General features: G+C 45.7%; 1 protein-coding gene across 15 annotated transcripts; it reads right to left on the reverse strand.

Annotated features, from left to right (window-relative positions):
• Positions 1-425: 425 nt before the first annotated feature.
• LOC105047334 (uncharacterized) lies at positions 426-7,756 on the reverse strand. Of its 15 annotated transcripts, none has more exons than XM_073259088.1 (8): positions 7,489-7,756; positions 6,581-7,328; positions 6,084-6,155; positions 5,336-5,920; positions 5,136-5,225; positions 3,972-4,299; positions 3,745-3,822; positions 426-685 (listed from the first exon to the last, which is right to left on the reverse strand). In XM_073259088.1, exons 2-8 carry the CDS (start codon positions 6,637-6,639, stop codon positions 596-598), a joined length of 1,302 nt encoding a protein of 433 aa, XP_073115189.1. In that variant the 5' UTR covers positions 6,640-7,328; positions 7,489-7,756; the 3' UTR covers positions 426-595. The 15 variants fall into 15 exon arrangements, with proteins under 15 accessions (XP_073115189.1, XP_073115188.1, XP_073115186.1 ...); XM_073259087.1 differs by having other exon boundaries at positions 6,581-7,331; XM_073259085.1 differs by having other exon boundaries at positions 6,581-7,378.
• Positions 7,757-27,949: the final 20,193 nt, after the last annotated feature.

A 27,949-nucleotide genomic window follows, 5' to 3' on the forward strand; every position in this document is an offset into this window, starting at 1 on the left:
GATGTCATAATATATACAAAATATTATAATATTTTTTTAAAAAAATAAAAATATTTTTATTATTTAAAATTTTCAAATAAAAAAATAAAGTTGTAAATATTAAATACGCATTGAAAAGTAGTTGGATAAAAATATATTTTTTATATTATGATATTTTGGACCATATTATGACACTCTGGACTATAATACGTCACAAAATTTTATAATTTTTTTTTAAAAAAATAAAAATATTTTTATCATATAAAATTTTTAAATAAAAAAAATTATTCTATCGTTACTGAATATACATCGAAAAATAATTATTATATAAATTAATTAGATAAAATAATATGTTTGGCATTGAATTTTGTACGTCACCTACAGGACGTGATAATTGAATAAGATACGCAATGATGCATCTTTATCGTTGGACAGAACAGCAAACTTCAAAGAGCGTTGCTGGGCCCGAGAGAGTCGTTCACTGACGACAAACTGCAGATAGGCATAACTAGACATGCATTCCTATTTCCACGTCTCCCTCGTAGCAAGGAAATTTGTAGGTCAAACTCGTTGTCTTCGTAACTAGTCATCCCAGCTGCTCCAAGAACTTGTTACCTTAGAAACGAAGACATTCGTTCCAAGTAATTCTATTCTTGGCACAAAACGTTTCTTCCGCACTATTCTTACGAGGGTCTCCAGTATTTTCCTGGGAAGATGTAGCTAGCATTAGATCCCGATGTTACTGAAAAAAAAAAAAAAGATCATTCCAGAACAACAGGGAGCTTTCATATTGAAATTTTTAGATTGACACGTATAGGATGCCAGCCACGACATCTGACTAATTAGTGAGATTTTTAAGCAACTAGAGTATTGGCGAAATTGGTTCATACTATTCTGGTTAACTTTGTTCAACTCTGCTCAGGCAGGAGAATCACCACCAGAAAAAGACTCAAGGACTGGAATTAGCCTACTGCTATTTTTCTCGTTGACCGAGGACTTAAACCGGCCTATCCTGGTAATCTGATGGGTGGGGATTATTAAGTATTCGAGAATTAAATTTATCCTTCGCTTGAAGTTGCATGTGAGGTTGGATATTAGGAAAAGAGTCCAAAAACCAGGCGGTCCAAAACCGAGAGTCTCGGTCAAAAGAGACGGGCCCAGTCCCGCAGAATAAGAAATTCGAGAAATTCTTTGCACACGGCGCGTTCCGCACCGCGCGCGGTGATTGGCTCACGCGCGGAGCCGGACAGCGGTGCGAAAAAAAATATATATTTTTTTTTACCCGGCCCCGCGGATGAGCCAATCACCGCGCGCGCGCGCGCGGTGCACCAAGAATTTCTCCTTTCTTAAGGCCAGGTTACCCACTCCCCCACTCCAAGTCCCAAAACGCCCGCTTGTGAAGCAAGAATTTCTTTCAGAAAACTTCACCCACAGACGTGACATGCAGTAAAGAAGACACGGGATTTTTAATTTCCATGGCAAAATTATTTTTTACCCCCTCACCTTTTGCGCATATTGTTCAACGAGACCCATCAACTTAGTTTTCAGTATAATCTGATCCTTCCGCGAATGAGGCCTTTAATGAGTGATTCGCATGACCATTGTCCAGAGTGGCTTGAAATATACCAATATTCCTAAAATGCCCTTGACATCTGATGCAAGCGGAGAAAGCCTCCTTCTGGTTCTGTTGGTCCCCCTAATCTTCCTCGGGCTTTTACGGCACCCATGCTCGTTGTCTCCCACACTCGCCGCTCTCCATGGGTCCCATGATATGTGCAAAGATGTAATTCTCTCATCCGGTCGGATCCTGCGTCTCCATCCCCCGTTCGCCATTTCATTTTGTTCCCGGCCGGAGAGAGAGCGGGAATCTCCGCCAGCCAGCTGAGAGAGATATCAAAAGCGCCTTACCCCGCAAGTTCAGGTTTCCTCTTTCTCTTCTTCCTCTTACTCGTCCTTTCAAAGATAAACACCGCTCTCCTATAGTATTCGTTCGTTCTTTTTTTTTTTTTTTTTTTTTTTTTTTTTGTTTCCCGTAAGCCTAGTATTCATTCTTTAATTCATTGCTAGCTATTCGCTAACTGCCTAATTGGTTTTCATCACGGTTTGGTTTGATTTGATGTTTCTTGCAGTTAATTTGTTGCTGCTATTCTGGTTAGTTTTGGATCATATTCTTGGATTTGTTATAGAACAAATTGATCAGAAATAACAGCCCATAAAACAACATCCCCTTCCAATACCCAACCAAATAGCTCTCTAGCCTTCTCTACTGTGTTCCAAGCGATGAAATCTCTGTAAACGGACTCATCGAACCACTAATGACTAATGAGAAACATTTAATTTGCCTCTTCTTGCATAGCCTGCAAAAAGAGCAGATTGAGCAAACTATATCCCTTCTCTGAGGTCCAAAAGGACCACCAGCAGGTTACCAAATCTCCACAATTCGCATGTAGATCCATGAAAGTATTCCTCAAGAATTTGCAGGGAATTCCAATCCAAGCTTCAAAGCCATTCCATGCATCTGGGGTCAAGCATAGGCCGATTTGAGCTTGGTGCAGGCCTTGAGGAAAAAGAGGAAGGTGATAAGCTATCATGCTTCATAGTCCTTTCCACCATCATCAAGTATAAAGAAGATGACATTTGAAAGATAATTTTCTGTAATTCCATTTGAAGAATTTCTTCTCATTAAAATGAGAACTGGAGATCTATACAAGAGCTCGACGACAGAAGGGCCGCACCGCTCCTCCATCCGTTTTTAAAAAACAAAAAAGCTCGGAGGAACAACCAAAAAGATTAAAGCAAAAAAAGAAAAGGGGAAGAAAAGTAAGGGAGGAACAGCAAGATGCCAAGATATATAGGAGAGGAGCACACCCAAAACAAAGCATCGGAAAGGCTCCATCGTCCGAACCTCGCTTCCTCCTTTTCCCCCATGTTCTTCTCTCATCAGCCCCGGCTTCGGATTCATATTATTCTTATTTTCTCCATCACTACTCCGAATCACTGTCCATGCTCTCCATTCCCTTCAACCCTCTCCGCTTCTGCACCCAAAACCAACGAAACAATCATTGTGACCACCCACAAGATTCCAGAATAAAATAATAAGAACAAACAAAAAATAAAACAGATCTGAGGGTAACCCGTTTCGGTCCAAAGGGGAAAAATTAAAGGCAGGGGTTGAGACCATCAATGAGGACACCACTCACCAAACATCGAGGTCCCACTCGACAGGGAAAGCCAACCAATTATTTTTGAGTTTGGATCCTTTCGAGTCCGCGCTTGGACTGGAGAAGGTCCGTTAGCCGATCACGGCAGTCCGTATTTGCACTGACGGCCGTGATCGAGGAGGCCCACCATAATACATAACGGCCAATCACGCGAACTCCGTCCGATTACGGTCTTTCACACAAAAAATCGACGGCCGTTACTGGTAACGGACCGTCGATTATAATTCCCCTTTTCTTTCAAATTTATTATTTATTTACATCGTTTTCACTTTCCTTTAGCGAGTAATTTTGGCCCTCAGCCTAAAATAAAAACGAAGACAGAAGGGAAAGCAAAAGAGATAAGGCGCGTTTTGATCGGACGGCTGGAATAAAAGCACCAAGTTACGGAGCATCCAGGAAAGGTCCAAAAGGCAACCTGAGTCCTTCGGGCAAACGGACAGTCGTATTACAACACACCAGACGTCCATGTACTATTATGAAAAGAAATCAAAGGAGAGAAGTTTCGAGGAAAGAAGGGGAGCAAAATAAATAATAATAATAATACCTTCTTCACGCATTTCTTCTCCCTCACTTCATATCGTCCTCTGGTCAAGTCCGAAAGCCACATCCCTGGAAAACAATACTGCACCATGCCCAAAAATATACAACAAATTAGACAAGACCATAGAAATAAATAAATAAATATTAATAAAAAAAACACAAAATGTGAAGATAAATCCGGTATAAGTTCCAATAACAAATAGATCAAAAAGAGATAGAATGGATGGAGACCTGGAGGGTTTTATCGATGTTCTTGGCCCGTTTCTTGGGGCGCTGGGGGAGCTTGGTGCCCTTCATGGCCAAGAAGTCGTCCTCTTTCTCCTTCCTCGAGAGAGAGATGTAGATCCTCGGCCACTCGAAGTTCTCCAGGTTCAGCTTCTCCCCCGTGGTGGCCGCCACGTTGCTGCCGCCCATCTCCTGGTCGGACGGCGCCTTGGAGTCCGCCGGATTCGCATCCGCAGCGGTGCCGTTGGGAGCCCCCTTCTGGGTCTTCTCCGCCGGGGAAGGTGGGGATCGCTTCTCGGATCTCGACAGGCCGCCCGATCGCTCTTCGACGCCCCTGATCATGGCGAGAAAAAGAGAAGAATTTTTTTTTTAGAGGTCTGAAAGGAAAGGTAGGAAATGGACGGGAAGAGGGGACAAGCCCGATGGGCTACTAATGTGCCTTTGATGCCACTCAAAAGATATTGAAAGTAGTAATATTTATAGCCCACAGTAGCGTCTCCGAGGCGATACAAAAGGGGCAACGCAATACGAGCTCTCTGCTCATTGCGAACACCGTCCCAACAAATTAAGCTACTAAACTTTCAGAAAAAAAATTCCAAAAATAAAAGGGAAAATTTCTGAATGAAGAAACAGCTAGGGTTTGCTAATAACGAGAAAAGAGCCCAAAATATTTCCACAGGGGAGGAATATTATACTGTAGAGACAAATATGTCACGAACAAGAAAAAGATTAGCGAGTGATGGACCGGAAAAAAAAAAAAAAAAAAGTTAAGGATGCCCGCAGGGACAACAAGGTATTTAAAGTGGGATTCAAGCTTTCTATCACATGGAACCGAGAGAGAAGGAAACGAATAATCGGATAGGATAGGATCTATAGCTAAGACGGCAGAAATTAAAAACGAAACAGCCTCTAAAATAACTTTACCACGTACGACCGGAGGTAAAACCCACAGCAATAAACCAAAACCACGAGTACCCACCAACCAAAGCATGATATCAAACACACCGACTTTTTTGCTCTCCACCTCAAATGCACAAAAGCATACAACTAAAAAGCCAAAAATTCGTCTCTGGAGAGACGGTATTGTCACAACCAAGCCCGAATGAAATAATGATATAAAATATAAATAAAAATAAATAAAAACCCAACAAACCGCCACCCTTCTACAACCTAGAGGCCCAAAAGAGTCCATCCATCAATGAACTTGTGCTCTGCAGACTCCACGCACCCAGCACAAAAGCACCAGCCGCTCTCTCCTCTCTTACCACAGAGTAGCGTAGGAAAAAAAAAATTCAGAGAAAAATAATATTCCAACAAAAAAAAAGAGGGACAATAGAGTGGAGATAAATCAGCAGAAAAGCCGGATATACCTGTTGATCGAGGAGGCCATCGCGTCGCGGGAGGGCAAGCAAGGCCGGAGATTGGCGCCGCGTGTGTAGGACCCACAGGGCGGGGGCATCGCCGCAGACGCCGCGGCGGCGGCGGCGGCGGCGGCGGCGAGCTTCTCCGCCCCGGCGGCCGCCGATCTCCGCTGGATCTTGATCATCTGGCGCGAGTGGACCGAGCCATTCCCGGCAGCCGGCCGGCTCTCCGCTCTCGAACCCCGGGATCTCTTCTTGTGGCCCCACTGGAGAAGCACATCCCCGCTCCCTCGCGACACCCCGTTGATCTCATGGTGGTGACTCGGGGCTTTCGCGGCCGGCGGAGTGGAGTCTGCGGCGGCATAGGGCGGTTGATTCTCGGACTGGGAGGAGTCGGATGGGAAGGGGACGTGGGGGGAGTGGTGGTCCTGGGGCACGGTCGATCCCGACCCAGAACGCCTGGGAGGTTTCCCTTCAAAGGGGGAGTAGTTTGGGATCCGCCCACCGTTGTCGGCGTCGTCTTCCTTGCAGGTTCTCAGGCTGTTCTTCCTTCCATTGCTGAGGGGGACGCAATCTGGGCTTACTCTGTATCTGCTAACAAATCGAACAGAAGAAAAGGTCATCAATGGCACCAAAAAGAACAATATTTGGAGGATCTAATGCTACAGCTATCAAAAAAATGACCAGAAATGCAGATCAAAGAAGGATTCAGGCAAAAGGCATCAAAATCTAGCTCTCAGAGAAGAGAAAAGATTACGAAATGTGGATCCTTTCTATGTCAGAGGGCATTAACTTCTTCAGATGAGCATAATCCAAGCTTCTCGCTAAACTGACAGCAGGGAGAAGATTTTGCTTGATTTCTTAGGTAATTTCCGAAGAAAACATGGAAAAACAATTGGAACAATACAATTCCGGAGAACTCGATCCTGAGATTCGAATATAGGCAATCAAAGAGAAATCTTATAGAGAAGAAGAACAGGTCGTGAAAAAGAGGGAGATAGAACCAAAAAATTATTTCTTCTGAAAACCAAAGCACAGGCCTACAAGACAAGAACATAAAAACTTCTAAAACTTGAAATCTACCGGAGATCCTTGAAACACAGAAGGCAAATGAAATGAAAAAGCATGACCACCCGCAAGAATCCTAGTTCTCCACATCAAATGGAAAAAAAACTGAGAAAAGGGAAAAAAACTTAAACGAAGGAAAAAATAAGAGAAAAAATTGCACAGAAGGAGAAAAAGAAAGAAAAGAACCCAGCAAGGTAGAGACGGAGCCTGGCCGCCAAGCGAATTCTTAGCCTGTCCACTCCCATCGCCGGAGATCCAAAAGAATCATCACTGGAAGATAATTTTGACTAAATTGCAAGCAAAATCAAACCAGAAACTGAGGAGAAGAGGAATAAAACGAAAGAAAATAGGGGGGAAAAAGCTTTAGATTTCCATCCAAACATTAGCCCTGCTTTCCTTCCACCCCAGAATTCTCCCAAATGATTCTAGAGAAACCCGATCGCCTCTTGGTGGAAGACCAAAATCCGGCAATACTCCGCCGGAAATCCACATAAGAGGCAGATAATGACAATCCAGCACTACTCGATCTGGAAACTATAAGATTTTCAGAGAAAACCACCAGAAAAAATGGCAACAAGAACCGATACAAAGGCACCGGTGGGGGGAGCAGAGCGATCCGAAACCCCACCGGAAATCAGATGTCTCGCCGGGAACCGACAGTTGCTCTCCTTTTCCGGCCAGAAGCCTAAAATGACAAATCAACAGTCCATAAGAACAACAACTAAAATAAGAAGGTAGAAACTCGAAACGCCGGACTTCCGGAAACGCCAGGCCGGACTCGGCGTAAGGGAAGCAAATCGTGCCAGAACCGACCGACTTCCGCTCCCAAAACCCCACAAACTGGATCTATAACCAGATACCCGCCGGAATAGAGAGCAATCTCCACCCAGCGAAGCGTTCAAGGCCTCCATCGCCGCCTCTAGCATCCAGCCATCTCCTTATCAACAAGAAACGAAACAAAACATCGATCTCAAGCGAGGAGACCTCACGAGAAGGAATCCAAAAACTTCGAAATTAGAACGCCATCAAAAGATACCAAAGCAGAGAGACAGATGGAAAGAAAGAGGAGAAGAGATCGAGCGATCGGAGCAAACCTCATCATGTCCAATGCCGAGGGGATTCACCGAGCGGTCGCCGTTCAAAACTCTCCAAAAATCGCATCCCTTCCTCGAGAGAAGCACATCGATGGCTTCCTCCTAAGAACCAGAGGTCTCTTACCTCAATCTTTCGCTCTTAGATGCGAAGCGTAAGATTCAGAGAAGCAGAAGAAATCTTTAGGAGTTGCGAGAAGAATTGCTCAATAGAAGAAAAAAAAGAGGGAGGGAGTCAGTTCGGAGAGGGCGGAAGAGGAGCAATGGGGCGATGCGGCAGAAACGGGGTTAAAATAGCGGCTTCATCGAACGGGGTTCCCACTATACCCCCGCTTCTTGCCCTACAACTTCCGAAATGCCCCTCCTAGCCTGGGCTTTTTCGAAATTAGGATGGATGGCTCCGGGCATCTCTGAAACAAGAAAGATCCAGTTTACGCTTCGTGCGTGGATTAGCTATCCTAACTTGTTCCCGTATAATAATCTCCATGCGACCAAAAGATCCGCCGTCCATTTTCTATGAAACGGACATCGCCCTCTACTCTATAAGACTCTTTATGGTGACCATCAGATGGAATTTCCGATACTCGCTGTCGCTTATGTGTCAAATTCTAATATCACCCCTGTAATTTAAAAAAGCTCACTCCTCTTTTTTTCACATCTAATGGCAGGTTACCAGCGATTCCCGAAGCACTGGCTCGGTAATTCTGCAGCCACCATTCATAGCCGGTTCACGACCGGGTGAGAGGCTGATGGAAGCCATTATCCATAACGGCCGTTACAACTGTTCAAAAATATTTACCACTAAATATGATATAACAAAGAAAATTATATGGTTGGCCCACATATATTTGGCTGGCGCGGACGGGGCTTATCCGCATGAAGTATTTTCTGCAAAATAGTATTGCAGAAGTAACAGTTGTTATTTGACCATTACTTTATTAAATTTATAATTGAATATTATTGAATACCATATTATCTTGCCATTATTTGCTGCTATATAACCTTAGCTGATGCATTGCGACAAGTATTGTTTTGCTTTGAAAAGTTTCATCAGAAATATTTAATTAAGTATGACACTATAAAGCAACCTGCCATATTTCTTTTTTTTTTTTTTGTTTGGAAAAGCATGATAATCTAAAATTCAAGGTATATAGATCCCAAGAAAAAGTGTAAACAATTGATATTTTTCTAGATATGTTCTGATTTGCAGGATTTTTTTAGTAAAATGAAGAGAGTAAATTAGATTAAATATGAAAAAATATATTCATAAAAATTAAAAATAAAATATTGAACTGAAAGATCAATCGTAGAGATCCGTAATATCGTAGATACCTATAATATCGATCTTGTATGGATAGTCTCGTCCGATCAGCGATCCTATTAACTCTCGATAAATAAACTTAGAATTTACGAGAGCCTACTGTAAATAACAAATTAATGAAGGGTGAGAATATCAAATCTGGACCTGAAATGTGTTGATAATTAATACACTACCTTATTTACTCTAATTACCAGTTTCTATTTTAATTTCGACAAAACTATTGATGGCTCGAATCCAGATCCTATATCCAACGGGCGCCAATCCAAATGCATCCTGTACGTCGGTTCTAGGGCAAATAAGCTTCCATTTTCAGCCGTCCGATCAAGATCTAACGAATAACATTCGCTCGTTAACTCCCTCAGCGGGAAACGCGTTGTCTTCTGGGGAGCGCAGTCCCGATAATTACGGTATAAGAGCGGGAGGTTTGACGCTACGTGGGCAGCGATTATCTCGATTCTATTTTTCTTAATTTACTCCGGCGAAAAGATCTCGCCACCTAAAATAATAGATCGGGAGCCAGACACTACAACCCCTCGATCAAGATCGTACGACCAGGGATCGAGACAGGGATTGATATCAACCCACCAGCGAATCACTCATTTGGATGGACGGCTATGACGGATGTAGGAGGACGAGCCGCATTTGGATTACCTTCACCCGAGGGACACTGTAACTCGCGCACGTTAGATTCGAGGGATCACATTACCCGCACCCGGCTTTGGACCCACCTGGGCCCCACCACTGACGACGGATTAGTAATTATTATTTGGAAATGACGCAGTAAAAACGCCTGCATGTGAGTCTCATACATTCGTTAGTAGCTCTGATGGCTGTCACTGCGTTACATGTCTCGCAAATACTTTTTTTTTCCTCATTTTTTTTTTTAAAATAATAGTTGGAAAGGAGCATATTTTTGTCATGCTGATTGATGGGAGGTGTCACACCGAATGGATGATCTTGATCGTGTGATGTATATGGATTGCTCCTCAGATGGTGATGCAATGGAGTTCCCCCACCATTAATTATATCTCACTGCTGGAATATCAGCCATTTACCCTCTCCTCCATGTGCAACATGACATATGAGAACTAAAATTTATATGGTAAACTTAACCTTTCCTTTATTAAAGTTAAAAGAGTATGGTTTCATCCATAAATTTGGGCAATGGTAAGCACCATTATGATCGATTTGGGAAATATGATTTTGTATAGAGTGTTTTTTTCAGGGTTATCTTTAATAACAAAGAAATTCATATAGAAAAAATAATAATAAAACCTTTTAAATAAGAAAAAGTTTTGCAAATGCAGTAGTAAGTTTTTAAATTTATATTTTTTAAAAAAATTATCAATTTGAAAAATAAATAAAAAATAATTTTTTTATTAAAAAAAATTGAACTTAACGTATCTTTGACCGAATAATATCGGACAGAATATAATGGCAAGTAACTCCAAATATTTGAGATCTCTATTTAGGTACTATTTATATTTTTAACATATCAACTAATGTATTCTCTTTCATATCAGTGCATGTGCATTTTTTAAAATTAGGAATGAAAAAATAATTGAAATATAAAAAAATCTATCTAATTTGATCTAATAAACATTTTTTTTATTCGATTGAAAGGTATAAATCGGATGGAATCGAATTAAAATTTATAAAAAATCGATTATTTATGATTGGATTTGGTTCCTACACTTTGAACGATATGAAATCGAACCAAACTTATGTAGTATTTCATAAATTCACTTTCATTTTGGAGCGGCATCATTTAAACCTCAATATTTTATTCTAAAAAAATATCATATCACCTATTTAGATTTATAAAAATATTAATATTAAATTATTGATCGAAGTACGTCAATTTGAGACAATTCTAAAGTAAAAATTTTCAAATGTAGTTACTTTTAGATGAGTAAATTTTTTTTTTCTATTTTATTTTACACTGATTCAAAAATAAATTCAAAATTTGTAACTTAAAAAGTTTAGATATTTTTTATATTAAATTGATAAAAAAAATAAATAAACTTAAGTGGATCAATATTGAAGTCCAAATCGATACAACATATCCGAATCTACTTCGGTTTCAAACGATTTATAGATGTTAAACACACGGCAGCGTATTAAATTTTCTTCGTTTTAGTTAAATTTTTTTCAATCTAATTAAATTTAGTCGGATAAAATTTTTCTCTCAATTCAATCGAATCCAATCTGTACTCTATCTTACTTAAAATCTAATAATATGATAATTATAGATACTTCCAATTTTGACAGTGGAGCAGGTTAATACTCACAAAAAAGCCTTTTATATTGCTTATCAAAAAAAAAAAATTTTTACAACTAGATAATTTCTTTTTTCTTTTTTAAAAATTAAGCTTTATATTCTTTTTGTTGAAAAGGTTTATATTTTTCACATTCAATGCTGGGGATACGATGAACATTTATAATAAATAAAAGAATAGAAAATTTTGACCAAAAAATAGGTAAGCATTCTACATCGGAACGGTGGAAAACTTTCTCAGTTAAATGTTTGGAATTAAATATTTTTGCCATTCCAAAATTTATTTGGCGGTAGATTTAGTAAATTTTTTAATGATCATAGAAGTAAAGCATCCATCAATAGAAAAAGTTGATGCATATAAAATGTTTTTTTCTTCCTTTCTTTTTTTCTTTCCATTCCTCCCTTCAAATTGTCCAGAAAAAGATATAACAAAAATTATAGTTGTCTACCCCATGAGGCAGTTAACTAATGTTGGAAGAAATTTTAGTCATCTCCAACAGACTTTGAAACTATGGGTACCCTAGATCATTTTGGAAAGTTGGGTAACCTTAAGATTAGTTCACTCCGACAGCTGGTAGCCAAACGAAATTAATTTTATGAAATCATTATAGTTACAAGCTGAAGGTGTATTGATAAAGATCAATTTTTCTTTTTTCTCAGAAACATCAAGTCTATAATGCCATTAAAATTAGAAGCTACTGCAGTAAAGCAGTAGAAAATGGAGTTTGCTTGCCGTCATATGCTCTTTGTAGGAGAATCCAAAGCCATGGTATGGGACACAATTTTTGCTTATGGTCGATATCTTGACTTCCAGTTCCAGAAAGGGACATCAAAGTCAATTTCAAGCACCTCCCTTTACCAAAAGCTTAGTATATAACAGCAGAGTTTTACCATAACCTTTGACTTCCAAGCCATAGACCTAATCGAGAAAAAAATTGAGGGGGGGAAGGACAGAATCCTATTTTGCACCCAACTGATTTGACCAAATCATGACATGGGAATTGGTTTTGAGTGCCAAATCTGGGCCGTTCTCTGCCCGTATGGGTCTCGTTTCTTGGGCAACTTTGGACCTAACACTATTAGCGTCATCAAAGTCTTAACCACGTTCCAGGACCTCAAGTCAATTTAGAGAAATTCTTTGCGCACCACGTGCGGTAGGAAAAAAAATACAGCACTTTACCGTATTGACACCCTATAAATAATTATTAAAATATTATAAAAATAAATAAAATTTCATAATAATTTGATAAAATTTTATTTATGTTGGTGCAAAAATCCGCCTGCGCCGGAGAAGTTGGAGTTGAGGAGGCCGCGGTCGCCGCCGGGACCTGCAAGGAAAGTCTAAACCGGAGGTGGGGTTGCTCCGGCAAGACCCTCCGACGCTCAAGTCAGTTCTCTGCCTCAACAAGAATGGAGTGCTCGAACGGAGAATTTAGCAGAGTTTTGAGATAAGAAAAATGAGCTTAAGAAATAACGTATCTGAGTCCCCCCCTTTTATAGGCGGGGAGGCAACGGACTGATGGCGACGTTTGTAACCGCTTGGTAGTGGGCCGCCCATGATCAGGGGAATTGATTGCGAAAGATAATGGAGCAGACACGTGGGTATCACCTCGACTTGCCACGTGGAATCCGTTATGAGGGGTGGAGCAGCGTCCGTCGTCAGGAGAATCGCATGGTATCCGTCGCAGGAGGTGGGGCAGGTTCGTGGCCGTTACTGTGGCCTGCCAGGGGGATAATGGAGCTGTGCGGAGTCCGCCACAGGAAGTGGAGCAGGGCGGCTATGGCTGTTGCGGCTTGTCAGGGAATGATGATACTGCGTGGAGTCCGCCACAGGAGGTGGAGCAGGGTCGCGGCCGTTTTGAGGGCCTGTCAGGGGGCGTGGATCTGTCGATTGAAGCTCGGCAATGGTCGGAGCCGTCGTGAGCGGAGCCCGGCTCCCGTAGGAGTCCGGGCGGAGCTGTTCTGATGTCGGCGGCGGAGTCCGGCTCCCGTAGGAGTCCGGGCGGAGCAGCGCTTGCTGATGGCGGTGGAGCCCGGCTCTCGTAGGAGTCCGGGCGGAGCTGCGCTGGTGGCGGTGGAGCCCGGCTCCCGTAGGAGTCCGGGCGGAGCTGCACTTGCTGATGTCGTCGGTGGAGCCCGGCTCCCGTAGGAGTCCGGGCGGAGCTGCTCTGCAAACAAAGTCAAGGGTGAAGTCCGGCTCTCGTAGGAGTCCGGACTGAGCTTACCAGCAATTGATATTGAGAGTGGAGCCCGGCTCCCGTAGGAGTCCGGGCGGAGCTGTTTTGATGTCGGCGGCGGAGCCCGGCTCCCGTAGGAGTCCGGGCGGAGCTGTTTTGATGTCGGCGGCGGAGCCCGGCTCCCGTAGGAGTCCGGACGGAGCAGCGCTTGCTGATTGCGGTGGAGCCCGGCTCCCGTAGGAGTCCGGGCGGAGCTGCACTTGCTGATGTCGTCGGTGGAGCCCGGCTCCCGTAGGAGTCCGGGCGGAGCTGCGCTGCAAACAAAGTCAAGGGTGAAGTCCGGCTCTCGTAGGAGTCCGGACTGAGCTTACCAGCAATTGATATTGAGAGCGGAGCCCGGCTCCCGTAGGAGTCTGGGCGGAGCTGTTTTGATGTCGGCGGCGGAGCCCGGCTCCCGTAGGAGTCCGGGCGGAGCAGCGCTTGCTGATGGCGGTGGAGCCCGGCTCCCGTAGGAGTCCGGGCGGAGCTGCGCTGATGGCGGCGGTGGAGCCCGGCTCCCGTAGGAGTCCGGGCGGAGCTGTGCTGATGTCGGCGGCGGAGTCCGGCTCCCGTAGGAGTCCGGGCGGAGCTGTGCTGATGTCGGCGGTGGAGTCCGGCTCCCGTAGGAGTCCGGGCGGAGCTGTGCTGATGTCGGCGGTGGAGCCCGGCTCCCGTAGGAGTCCGGGCGGAGCTGTGCTGATGTCGGTTCCGCCGTGGGTTCCAGCTGTGGGTATTTTATACCCAACACCAGTCCCCCTACATCCGAGTTTTGAATTTCAAACGAAGGAAGTACACAGAAGTGCAGCCGGAACCGTCCCTTCGAATCCCGCGCCCTGCCGCTCCCAGATATTTCGACATTAAATGAGCGCGTGCCGGAGTCTTTTCGAATTGGGGCGGAACGAGGGGACGCTTCGAAGACCCCGCAGGTACGCTGGCCTAGGTACGGCGCAATTATGGCCCTGCCAACCGTCAGTCGCCTTCAGCCGTCTGCCATGGGGAGTGGGACACGTGTCGAGCGCGGACTGGCCTGGGGGCATTTACCAAAGGGTTTGAGCTTTGCCGGGAGAAGGTGGCCAGCAGATATCCCGATCTTGGCCTCGAATTCTTGGAGGAGTCCGACGACGAGGCCGGCCCTTCGCCCGCCGCCACAGCAGTTGCACCCCCCGCGCCGAACTCTCCATCCCCCGCTCCCGAGGTCTGAGACCTCCGACCTTGTATCTTTCTTTTGTTATCATGCTTCCTTTTCATTTGTCTTCAAGATCAATTAATAAAGCTGAATTTCTTTTTGTGGATGATTTTTTCCTCCCTCTGCTCCTTCTTTCCGGCCTTTCTTCTTGTAACGAATCGGTCTTTGACGCTTGCCTCTTCCAATGGCAGCGCCCCGCCGAAGCACTCCCCCTGCCCCTGGGGGTCCCGCTGAAGTCGACTATCCAGCGGCTCAAAAAGGAGGTCCTCCACTTGACGAAGAAGTTGAAAAAGTCGGAGGGCGAGCTCCGCCAGGCGAAAAAATGCTACTCCGAGGCCGCTGCCGAGGCCGCCCACTTCAGGAGTATCCAAGTGAGGGCGATCATGGACTACAGTCGGAGGAAGGCGAGCTTCACAAAAGAGCTTGAGGAATGTAAGAAGAGCGCTAGTGACCGAACTTGGGCTCAAGAAGCCAGGGTCAGCGCCCTTAAGATGGAGCTTTCAGCTGCGCAGAGGAGGATCGGCCAGCTGGGAGGAAACTCATCCCGGCTCACAGCGCGGGATGAGCAGATATGGTCGCAAAAAGTTTCCGACCTCCAGAAGCAGCTTCAAGACGCCGAAATGAGCCACGACGTGCAGCGGGCTAGCTGGCGCCGACAGGTAGGGGAGCACAAGGGGAGATTCCGTCGAGCGGCGGACGAGGTAGTCCGTCTCCAGAAGCAGCTGGTTACCAGGGCGCAGCTTGCGAACGCCCAAGACACCGAAGAGCTTCAAGCCTTGAGAGGCACCGTCGAGGGGATCTCTGTCTCCCTTGGGGAGAAGACAGCTGAGCTTCAACAAGTAAAAATCCAGCTGGGACTTGAGCGGAAGGCCGTCGCGGATGCAGAGGCGGAGTCCGAAGTTTTGCGGAAGTGGCATCGGGAAGCGGAGGCTGAGAGCCGGCGACTTCGGCAGGCGCTCCAGGATATGCTGCAAAAGAAGGAAGGACTGGAGGAAATGGTGGAGACCCTGAGGCAGTCCCGGTCGGGGGATGGAGGTGATCACCCTATGTTAGAGGGAGCAGGACCTCCTTAGAGTTCTTTAGTAGTCACCCCCTTTTTGTAGCTGCTCCCCTTTTCTTTTCTTGTCGTTTTGTCCCTCTTCTTCTGGCCGTCCTGGCCCTGTAGCATATATATCGGAAATGAGAAAAAGGCATTTTGTGTTACCTTGTCCGCGCGTAGCACCAATATTGTCGTTCGCTGACCCTTTCTCGTTGTTTGGCTTGTTTGGCTTAGAGGTCGTCGTGGGAGAGGGCTCTTCCCTTCCACCCGATCTCGCCATGTGGCCGAGTCTCGCCACCGTTTTTAACCCTTGCTGGTGAAGTGGCGGATGGAGCCCGGCTTTCTTAGGAGCCCGGGCGAAGCCTTTCTTGGGGGCGGAACCCGGCTCCCGTAGGAGTCCGGATGGAGTTTTACCTTGGCGGCGGAACCCGGCTCCCGTAGGAGTCCGGGTGAAGCTTTCCTGGCGGCGGAACCCGGCTCCCGTAGGAGTCCGGGTGAAGCTTTACCTGGCGGCGGAACCCGGCTCCCGTAGGAGTCCGGGTGAAGCTTTACCTGGCGGCGGAACCCGGCTCCCGTAGGAGTCAGGGTGAAGCTTTACCTGGCGGCGGAACCCGGCTCCCGTAGGAGTCCGGGTGAAGCTTTACCTTGGCGGCGGAACCCGGCTCCCGTAGGAGTCCGGGTGAAGCTTTACCTGGCGGCGGAACCCAGCTCCCGTAGGAGTCCGGGTGAAGTTTTACCTGGGCGGCGGAACCCGGTTCCCGTAGGAGTCCGGGTGAAGCTTTACCTGGGCGGCGGAACCCGGCTCCCGTAGGAGTCCGGGTGAAGCTTTACCTTGGCGGTGGAACCCGGCTCCCGTAGGAGTCCGGGTGAAGCTTTCCTGGCGGCGGAACCCGGCTCCCGTAGGAGTCCGGGTGAAGCTTTACCTGGCGGCGGAACCCGGCTCCCGTAGGAGTCCGGGTGAAGCTTTACCTGACGGCGGAACCCGGCTCCCGTAGGAGTCCGGGTGAAGCTTTACCTTGGCGGCGGAACCCGGCTCCCGTAGGAGTCCGGGTGAAGCTTTCCTGGCGGCGGAACCCGGCTCCCGTAAGAGTCCGGGTGAAGCTTTACCTTGGCGGCGGAACCCGGCTCCCGTAGGAGTCCGGGTGAAGCTTTACCTGGCGGCGGAACCCGGCTCCCGTAAAGTCCGGGTGAAGCTTTACCTTGGCGGCGGAACCCGGCTCCCGTAGGAGTCCGGGTCTTCCATTTTGCTTGAGCCGGTGGCGAGGTTCTCGTCATCAGCCTGGCTTGTGGGGGCGCGTTAGGGCGCTGTAAGGCCTCTCTCCCCTCCGGTCTAAAAGAACCGGACCTTCAACTTTGCTCATGTCAGGACGAGGTTCTCCTCCTGTTCCTGACATGGCTATGGGGGCACATTAGGGCGTTGCAAGGCCTCTCCCCCCATCCGGTCTAAAAGAACCGGGCCTTCGACTTTGCTCAAGTTAGGGCGAGGTTTTCCTCCTGTCCCTAACAGGGCTGTGGGGGCACATTAGGGCGTTGTAAGGCCTCTCCCCCCATCCGGTCTAAAAGAACCGGGCCTTTGACTTTGCTCAAGTTAGGGCGAGGTTTTCCTCCTGTCCCTAACAGGGCTGTGGGGGCACATTAGGGCGTTGTAAGGCCTCTCCCCCCATCCGGTCTAAAAGAACCGGGCCTTTGACTTTGCTCATGTCAGGACGAGGTTCTCCTCCTGTTCCTGACACGGCCGTTGTTTTTTGGAGAGGTCATATCCAGTTATAATACATCCGCGATAAGCAGGAGGAGTGTGTTAGCTAGAAAGAAAAGTAGATTCAAAACGAAACAGTAGGCAATACATTTACAGTTCTCCCGCTCCTCCTTGAGGCCCTCCGGTGATGGAATCGATGGTCCCGATAGGAGGCCGGTCCCCGGGCTGCTCCTCCCTCTTCTGCGGTTCGGACGGTGGGAGGGCTCTTGGCCGGTCTCCTCTATCCTCAGGCCTGCGGCGGATGAATCTGTCGAGCCGACCTCGCCGGATGAGCTCCTCGATCTCGTCCTGGAGCTGGATGCACTCTTCGGTGTCGTGGCCGTGGTCGCGGTGGTAGAGGCAGAACTTGTTGGGGTTGCGCTTCCCGGGGTGCGTGCGCATCCTCTCCGGCCTAGGGATCAGCTCCCTGACCTCCATCAGTACCTGGGCCTTCGAGGCGTTGAGGGGGGCGTAGCTGCGGAACTTCCCTGGCGGGGAACCCCGCCGAAATCTGTTGTCCGGGCTTCTCTGCCTGCGTGCCCGGGGTGGAGTATGGGCGCGCTTGTGCCCAGGAGGGGATCGGGAGCGAGGTCGGGCTTCCCCTGGCCTCTTCTCAACTGCGGGCTTGCCAGAATCTCCCACCCGGCGCTCCCTTGCAGTCTCTTCATCCTTCATTTTGAAGGCCTCTTCCGCTCGGGCGTATCCTTCAGCCCGAGCCAGCAGATCAGCAAAATCCCTGGGGTACTTCTTCTCCAGGGAGTACAAGAGATCATTCTTCTGAAGGCCACCTTTCAGGGCGGCCATGGCAACCGACTGGTCCAAGTTCCGGACCTCCAACGCCGCGATGTTGAAGCGATTGATGTAGGCCCGTATGGACTCCCCTTCCCTCTGCTTGATGTTGATGAGGGACTCCGAACCTTTCCGGGGACGTCGGCTGCTGACAAAATGGGCCACGAATTGGTGGCTCATTTGGTCGAAGGAGAAGATGGTACCCGGCTTCAGTGTCGAGTACCAGTTTCTTGCCGCTCCCTTCAAAGTAGACGGGAAAGCCCGGCACAAGATGGCGTCGGGGGCACCATGAAGCAGCATCATCGTTCGGAAGGCCTCCAGGTGGTCCACCGGGTCCGACGTCCCGTCGTAGCTTTCAAACTGGGGGAGCTTGAAATTCGGCGGGATCGGTTCCTGCATAATCATTTGGGAGAAGGGAGGGTCAGTGCAGATATCCTCACCGTAAGCGGGAGGCGCATGGCGGAGTTCTTCGATCCGTCGGTTCATCTCCTGGAGCCTCCGGTCCAGGAAATCCTCTCGACTTCGAGTCTCGAGGGTCCTTTGGCAGAACGGGGGCAGGGATCTCCCAGGGGTGGAGTCGTGGTCCGACTGAGGGCTCTCCACCCTTGGATTCGCCTTCTCGGGAAGGACGGGGCGGCTAGCCCAGGTGGCCCGCCCCACCACCGGGTTCTGGCATTCCGGAGATGCCCCTTCCGGATGCGCTGACGCCTGCGGCGGCTGCTGCTGCATCGCCTGTACGGCCTCGACGAGGCCCTTGACCTGCTGCGCCAGCAAGTCAAACTGCTCCGCGCCGACCGCCGTCGCCGGAGGGGGAGGAGGAGCTGGCTGAGAAACGGGAGGGGAGGCCGGAGCCTGAGATCTTGCCGCGGAGGCCGTGGACCGCCGGGTGGACGCCCTGCGCGGAGGCATCGGGTGCCGGTCTCGCGGGGGAGGATTAGGGGTAGATGACGGAGAGATGGCCGGAGGTGGCTCCGTTGAGCGCTCCTTCAAGAACAAGGGTGCTGCGAAGATACAAGCCCCTTCCTCTAGCGCCAATCTTGTTGGTGCAAAAATCCGCCTGCGCCGGAGAAGCTGGAGTTGAGGAGGCCGCGGTCGCCGCCGGGACCTGCAAGGGAAGTCTAAACCGGAGGTGGGGTTGCTCCGGCAAGACCCTCCGACGCTCAAGTCAGTTCTCTGCCTCAACAAGAATGGAGTGCTCGAACGGAGAATTTAGCAGAGTTTTGAGATAAGAAAAATGAGCTTAAGAAATAACGTATCTGAGTCCCCCCTTTTATAGGCGGGGAGGCAACGGACTGATGGCGACGTTTGTAACCGCTTGGTAGTGGGCCGCCCATGGTCAGGGGAATTGATTGCGAAAGATAATGGAGCAGACACGTGGGTATCACCTCGACTTGCCACGTGGAATCCGTTATGAGGGGTGGAGCAGCGTCCGTCGTCAGGAGAATCGCATGGTATCCGTCGCAGGAGGTGGGGCAGGTTCGTGGCCGTTACTGTGGCCTGCTAGGGGGATAATGGAGCTGTGCGGAGTCCGCCACAGGAAGTGGAGCAGGGCGGCTATGGCTGCTGCGGCTTGTCAGGGAATGATGATACTGCGTGGAGTCCGCCACAGGAGGTGGAGCAGGGTCGCGGCCGTTTTGAGGGCCTGTCAGGGGGCGTGGATCTGTCGATTGAAGCTCGGCAATGGTCGGAGCCGTCGTGAGTGGAGCCCAGCTCCCGTAGGAGTCCGGGCGGAGCTGTTCTGATGTCGGCGGCGGAGTCCGGCTCCCGTAGGAGTCCGGGCGGAGCAGCGCTTGCTGATGGCGGTGGAGCCCGGCTCCCGTAGGAGTCCGGGCGGAGCTGCGCTGATGGCGGTGGAGCCCGGCTCCCGTAGGAGTCCGGGCGGAGCTGCACTTGCTGATGTCGTCGGTGGAGCCCGGCTCCCGTAGGAGTCCGGGCGGAGCTGCTCTGCAAACAAAGTCAAGGGTGAAGTCCGGCTCTCGTAGGAGTCCGGACTGAGCTTACCAGCAATTGATATTGAGAGTGGAGCCCGGCTCCCGTAGGAGTCCGGGCGGAGCTGTTTTGATGTCGGCGGCGAAGCCCGGCTCCCGTAGGAGTCCGGACGGAGCTGTTTTGATGTCGGCGGCGGAGCCCGGCTCCCGTAGGAGTCCGGGCGGAGCAGCGCTTGCTGATGGCGGTGGAGCCCGGCTCCCGTAGGAGTCCGGGCGGAGCTGCGCTGATGGCGGTGGAGCCCGGCTCCCGTAGGAGTCCGGGCGGAGCTGCACTTGCTGATGTCGTCGGTGGAGCCCGGCTCCCGTAGGAGTCCGGCGGAGCTGCACTGCAAACAAAGTCAAGGGTGAAGTCCGGCTCTCGTAGGAGTCCGGACTGAGCTTATCAGCAATTGATATTGAGAGCGGAGCCCGGCTCCCGTAGGAGTCCGGGCGGAGCAGCGCTTGCTGATGGCGGTGGAGCCCGGCTCCCGTAGGAGTCCGAGCGGAGCAGCGCTTGCTGATGGCGGTGGAGCCCGGCTCCCGTAGGAGTCCGGGCGGAGCTGCGCTGATGGCGGCGGTGGAGCCCGGCTCCCGTAGGAGTCCGGGCGGAGCTGTGCTGATGTCGGCGGCGGAGTCCGACTCCCGTAGGAGTCCGGGCGGAGCTGTGCTGATGTCGGCGGTGGAGCCCGGCTCCCATAGGAGTCGGGCGGAGCTGTGCTGATGTCGGCGGTGGAGCCCGGCTCCCGTAGGAGTCCGGGCGGAGCTGTGCTGATGTTGGTTCCGCCGTGGGTTCCGGCTGTGGGTATTTTATACCCAACAATTTATATTCTATTATATCCCGTTACATCCTATAAATAGTTATGGAGATGTCATAAAAATGAACAAGACATCATAAAAATATTATGATATTATATTGCATCTTATAAACAACTATTAGGATGTCATAAAAATGAACAGAATATCGTAATAATATTATGACATCTTATTTCATCATATGATATTTTATTGCATTCTATAAGTAACTATCGGAATGTCATAAAAATAAACAAAATGTCATAAAAACAAACAAGACATCATAATAATATTATGACATTTTATTGACATCTTACGACATCCTGTTGTATCTTATAAATAATTATTGAGATGTCATAAAAATGAATAGGACGTCATAATAATATCATGGTGTCCTATCATCCTATTATATTTTATAAATAATTATCAGAATTTTATAAAAATAAATAGTACATCATAATAATATTATGAATTCATGTTGCATCCTATAACATCCTGTTGTATTCTATAAAAAAGTAATAAGATATTATAATATTGTATGAGATGTTATATCATTCAATAGAAAAAAATATTTTGATCAGAAAAAAAATTAAAAAATTATTAAGCTATATTAAATATCTATCTTTTTATTAATTACATTACGTCGTGTGATCTGATGAATTGGTCCATTTTGTCTCCACCGCATGTGGTGCAGAAAAAATCTCTAGGCCAAATTATAAGATGGCAAACCCGATACCAAATCCTGGACCTCTAGACCAACGGCTGGGCCCAAAGCTACTGAACCCACTTCAAGTCCCCAGGATTCATGGTCTCACTCTGGTGGAAAAGACCGTACAAAATAAAGATTCGATGACACATACAGAGGAGAAATTCTTAGGTTGACCATATCTACCGTGAACCAAGGATGAATTTGCTATCACACATAAAAAGAAGAAAGAGAAGGGAAAAGTTGATTAAATTCATCCTATATTCACACCAGACCTCCTAATAAATTTCTCCGCAAAGAGAGGGACAAGGATGGGGAAAGGAAAACCAAATTCACTACAAGAAGGCCTGAGGAAATTAGGTTCACTCCAAATTCACCACACACTGTCATGCAGCCACCTCAGTTTTATTGCTCTTTCTATTGCATGGGAACGGTATATTAAATACATGGTCTAGTCCAAAAGAATAGAGAAAAACGAAAAAAATCTTGGTTCAGATGGTACAATTGTTCACATTAATGGCAAAGAGTAGGGTTCAATTAGGAAGGGCATAGGTTATATATAATTTTCCATAAGCATTGGCTAGATCTGTTTGGGGACTGGACTTCGAGCTACATAGGGATGGGATGGATGCGCAAAAGAGGGTGGAAATAGCCCAAATCCAATGACATATAGAGAGGAGAAATTATTAGGTGCACGAGATCTACCATGAACCTAGGATGCATTTGATATTACCAAAAAAAAAAAAAAAGAAAGAGGAGGGAATAGGGATTAAATTTATCTTAGATCTATGGTTGACCTAGTCCACCTAAGAACTTCTCTACCAGAAAGAGAGGAGAGAGACCAAATTCACTATAAGAAGGCTGAGGGATATTAGGTTCACTCCAAATTCACCATATGTCTTGCAGCCATCTCATTTTTGTTACTCTTTCCATCGCATAGGAATGATATATCAAATGCATGGTCTGAGCTAAAAGAATAGAGGGGAAAAAAAAAAATCTTGATTTGGATGGTACAATCATTCACACTAATGGCAAAGAGCAGGATCAATTATGAAGGGCATAGCCATATATATATATATATATATTCCCATGAGCATTGGCTTAATCTGCTGGTAGACCTCAACTCCAACCAAACAAGAATGGGATGCATGTACAGAAGAGGGTGGGAATAGGCCCTCCTAGTTCTTTAAAAGAAGGAAAAAAAAAAAAAAGAAACCCTAGAAAACATTGGAAATGAGAAAAAAATGATGGGCTCCAACATACAAAGATTAAATAAAAATTCATCACCCTTTTTTTCCTGTTGTCACAGTCATGGGCCATATTACATCAACTGAAGAATGGACTTGTGACCAAACTTTAATACATTTGTTACAATGTGGAAGTTAGATAACCCAGTCAAGGATTATTGATTTGAGACTAATATATAGAAAGACTTGAGAAGAGTTAAAGCTTTGTTTTAAATATGCTAAAAGAATGTTCTCCCCCCCTTAGCTGCAAACCTCGCCTAACTGATGGATGGATCCAACCATTCATCTCTCTGATTCCAGGCCAGGCCCAAGCTAGATGCAGGATAATTTAACCTTTCATATAGATACAACTACCAAATAGAGTGCAGCAAGAGGGTCCATGGTGGATCTCATATATGTTACCAATGTTCAAAGACTAGCAAGAGATTTGCTCCTAGAGGACTAGTAAACCATCTATTAGGCAAGGAAAAAAAGGAACAGGATGGTGAAATTTATTGTTGTACGGGTCAGCTTAAGGGCAGCAAATATGCTATCAGTCAACCTATCACCATTGATATCGACTAAGTAGTTAGAACTGAAGCGAATAAAGGCTGAGATGGGAGTTCGACACGATTGAGATTGACAAGTGGGAACAAACTTTGGAATAATGTGGCCCTCTCGCTGCACACGTCTCCATGCAGAATTGGATGGATGATGATGAATTATTCCGTTGCTTCGAAAGCAAAAGATAATCATTATTAGGTGTGAAAGATATGTTGCCATGACTGACCCTTGATGATGGATCATGAATTCAAAATAGTAGAAATTATCATTTGCAGCTCCTGATCATGATTCATGTTGCACATTGCCACAACTCCCAATTGGCTCCTCCATGCTCATCTCTTTCGGATCCTTTTTCTTTAATCCTTTAGTCCTTTGGGAAGAATTAAGCGAGATTGAGCTTCTGGTGAGTTCTAAAACCAAGAGCACCAAGCCTTAAAACTCTTTTTTGAGACTACTGAGGTTGGCTTATTGAGGCCTCATCCACCCATCTCCCTACTAATGGCTACCCCCGATTTCATCCTAGCATTACGTGATGCTGAAACCTAAACTGGCTGTCCATCAAACATCAACCTTAACTGGCTGTCTACCAAACATCAACCCTCCCCCCATTTTCCCCTGATATCAGGGGGTGGCATAGGTCCATTGAGATGCGTTGGGGAAAATTTTACATGAACCAATTATATGAAAAAGTTCGGAGCCCAAATTGATTGTGCTCAGTAGATCTATCTACTCCGGCTAAACTAGTCCTTTATAACCGCTTGATCGATACCTCACATCCTAGACAGACAGATCATGCCCAACCATCGCTCGGCAACCTCTGTGTGCCATTGCCGATGTCTCTTCATTGGTTGATCATGTTTGGTCTACCAGCTTCATGCCAGTAAATAAATTTTGACCCTGGACGTTCCTATCCGATAGTGCTTTACAGTGACCGACCTCCAATCGTTGCCGACCAACTCTCGTCTCGACAACACTCGGTTGGCAATTTTATTCAAAACATAACAACAACAACTGTCGCTAGACTGATAAGACAACCACAAACACCACATCTCGAAAATCTGGAACAACAATCTCGTGCCTTATGAATCACGTTCTGATCATTCAGGATCGTGCCAACTACTTACCAACTGAAGCTCCAACTCTCTGCTATAAAAGAGACTTAAAGAGGATTCTGAAAAAGGTATGTCATTATTTTACTTTTCATGCTCTTTCTTTTATTGGACGAAAGTTCTGATTTGAACGTTGAAGGATCTTCACCGGAGCCATTTTTGATTAGGATTTTTTTGCAGATCGTACCTCCGAGAGACTCATCTCGCCATCAACTCCAGTATCCCGGCATCAGACTAATTCTCGCACCAACAAGATGATTTGTTCTCCGACTTAGATACAATAGCCTCAAAAATGCTTGCTTGCTTAGATTTTCTACTAATTAGATTTTTGAAGATGCTTTCCACCTACAGAATCCTAAGTAGCAAGTTTGCAATTCTTTACTAACTCAACATTTTCTAGTAAAAAATGTGCAAATAGTTGCTCTGTTATTATTATCTCAGCTAGACTGGATAATGTTCAACAATTTATCTTAGAAAACCTGGTTTTAACCACTTTATAGACAGGTTCATCTGAAGGACATTAAATATTATACTACTGTTGACAATGGTATTCCTTTCTTTAAACATGCAGATAAGACAAGATGATAACTAACAAAATTAACGTTGCAATCATCATTAGTTTCTCATCTTTGACAAAGAAATATCACTGCATTATTAATGACCCAGAATGCCTCCAATCGAAGTCAAGTACTTCGACATAACTAGATAAGATTCTGACTGAAAGACAGCATCCTATCTGTGATCATACCACCGGCCATGTTTTTTTAGAACATGGAAAACATTAGATCTATGTTACAGGCGCCTTTGAATGCCTCATGTTTGGCAGAGAAATAGTCACTATTAATATATTGGCAAGACTTCACAAATAAATCGGAGTACTTCAATACAACTAGCCAAACTTCCAACTCTGTTAAATGGTGCTCACCGAACCGTGCCTTACAATATGACCACTTATCCCATTATTCGACGAACAGCGTCAAAGATGATTAAAAGTCGAGATCCAGATTTTAAATAACCACCTCTGAATCTCAGCTTAATTGTCTAATAGTCACTTTTGTTGTTGTTTACAATATGTAGTAAGTGGGAAAGTTAGAACATATTTCAACAATATGCAGAATAAGTGAAATAGACTAATTTTAGCGAAAAAATTAGAACCGAAACCGGATCGAATATGGATTGAATATCATTATATCCATATGTATATTTATTTTATCTGATGAATACATATACGGATATAAATATTACTTGAATACAAAAATTCATATCCATATTTATTTTAAACGAATACGGATATAATTCGGATACTGAAAGTATGGATATTGTTGCAGCCTGTCTTCGGTGGGTTAATCGGGTGGAAGCCGAATTGTTGCGCCTGGATGTTGAACGGTAGGAAATCTGCAAAATGAGTTCATTTGTCGGAAATTATCCGACGGAGGACTCTCCGATGCTTAAGTTAGTTGGAAAAAGAGAACAGCCAAAGAGAATAAAAAACGAGAGCGAAAGCTTATATTAAGAAAGCTTACCAGGTCCTCCGTTACTTATCGGTATTTATAGAGTAGGTGATACTGTTACTGTATAACTCTTATCCCTGAATGTTCGGAACATGGTAGTTATGGCATTTAGTTGGCAGTTTTCTCATTGACTGCCATTAAGGTCGAATAATGAGCCGCTCTGAGCGATTATTACGCTCCACGTTCGCATGTAGTTAATGCCTATGCCAGATAACCATCGTCGATTCTCAAATATACAGAATTCAAATAATCGGCATGGCATCGAAGAAGTAGTCAACTACATGCCAGATATCACTAGCTAATCGTAGGTTGCATGTCGAACCAAATCGATTAAATACCGATTTGGTTAGATCCGTTGCTCTTAGTTGATGGTCAAGTTCCGTCGATCTTAATCGGTCAAACACTGAGTAGGACAAGACTCGTTGATCCAAGTCGAATTGAATCACAGCAATCCGATCGGTGCAGAGATGAGAAATAACCAATTGTTGCGACTTAATCGATTAGGAAGCGAGGAAAAGGATTAGTCAGTTAAGCGACAAGGATCTACTTCAACAGATATAATTATAAATATTGCTTAGATAATTAAACTTTGTGACTACAGAATTTAAGATATTACTAAATGGATGATAAATCAAGTTAATAACAGATTTATATAGTTGTATATTTTTTTAAAAAATTAATAATTATTATATAAAATTATATAATATTATATATGATTTGGATATTCGAATACAGATCAGATAGTTGTCTATCCATATTCATATCTATTGTTCTTTGATGGATATGAATACGAATACGGATATTAATTGGATTTTTAAATTTTTATTCATATCCGAATTGATTTTGTAAGTTGAAAAATTCATACGCAAAGAATATGCATACAATTCAAAAAATTAAAAAGAAGGATATTCTGCATTGACATCAACAAGAAAATGATACATCTATCCAATTATTTTTTTTAAAATGACCTGAAACAAAACTTGCGATCCAATTGACCGCGGAATTTAACGGAGACCCCCGGTCCCAGACCAACAGATTGTAAGCTATTGCTTCAAAAGGGGTTTCAAGCATGGGACCAAAAATTACTTGATTTGAAGCTTGATTGGAGGTAGTAGCACAAAGTTGTGCTTAAACTAGAATGGTGCTTATGCTTCCATCACCGTCTCCTCAAACAAAATTAGGTGAGCTTAAGCAATTTTTCTCCGTACCAGGCTCAGTGCAAGAAAAAGTTCCAAGAAAAGAAAGCATGGTCAAGCCCAACATTAATTGAGATCCAAAAGGAATGAAAGAGGCCTTAGAGTGAGGCTAAGGTCATCACTGTGACTAATTTATCGAGAATAATAATAGATGAAAAAGGAAATCCATTTCAAAAACTGACATATCAGAATGTCTTAAAACAATAAAGCAAACAAAGAATAGGCACATGCGGGCACTTTCTTTATGGCTGCTTGTTTTTGTTATCATCATCCTCCCCCGCACCGCTATTTAATTATTTATTTATTTATTTATTTTTTAAAAAACTTCAGATTACTGAAATCTGAATTGTGATTTACTAGAAAAATGTAAAACAAATTGCCCGAAAACAATTCAGTGATATTTATCAGTAAGCATGGGATCCTTGTCAACAATATGCAGTCCCTTGCGGTAATTACATAGTTGATGAGCTATGTTTCTTTTTCGTACATAAAAATGAAATTTAACCACAAAAAGCTTGCAAAATTATCTGAATCGAGATTGTTCTTATCTGGATAGAACAAAATATCAACTCAAGAGGCTTATGAATTACATGAAATGATGCAAAAGGTAACAGCGGAGAGCGTCCTGAGATTCAGATCCATGCAAAGCTCTACGGATGCAGTTCCTACAGTCTCAAGGTAGCAAATGATTTGCAAACACGAGGATACCCATGGTTAATGCTGAAGCATTTCTGGACAATTTTTTATATTTCATTTCATTCTAAATCACAAATGCAAGTGGTTTGCTTTTAGACGCCTGAGATTTCAAAAAGCCATAAAGGAGTTTAAT

The sequence above is a fragment of the Elaeis guineensis genome, chromosome 6 (genome assembly GCF_000442705.2).
Source record: "Elaeis guineensis isolate ETL-2024a chromosome 6, EG11, whole genome shotgun sequence".
Classification (NCBI taxonomy): Eukaryota; Viridiplantae; Streptophyta; class Magnoliopsida; order Arecales; family Arecaceae; genus Elaeis; species Elaeis guineensis.

Bases quoted from the DNA above. Each gene is read 5' to 3' on its own strand.
- LOC105047334 (XM_073259088.1), bottom strand. From the start codon at position 6,639: ATGGGAGTGGACAGGCTAAGAATTCGCTTGGCGGCCAGGCTCCGTCTC. The intron at 5,921-6,083 runs GTAATCTTTTCT...TCGATTTGTTAG, and splicing joins ATAGAAAGGATCCACATTTC to CAGATACAGAGTAAGCCCAG. The intron at 686-3,744 runs GTATTATTATTA...ACATCTTCCCAG, and splicing joins AGAAGAAATGCGTGAAGAAG to GAAAATACTGGAGACCCTCG.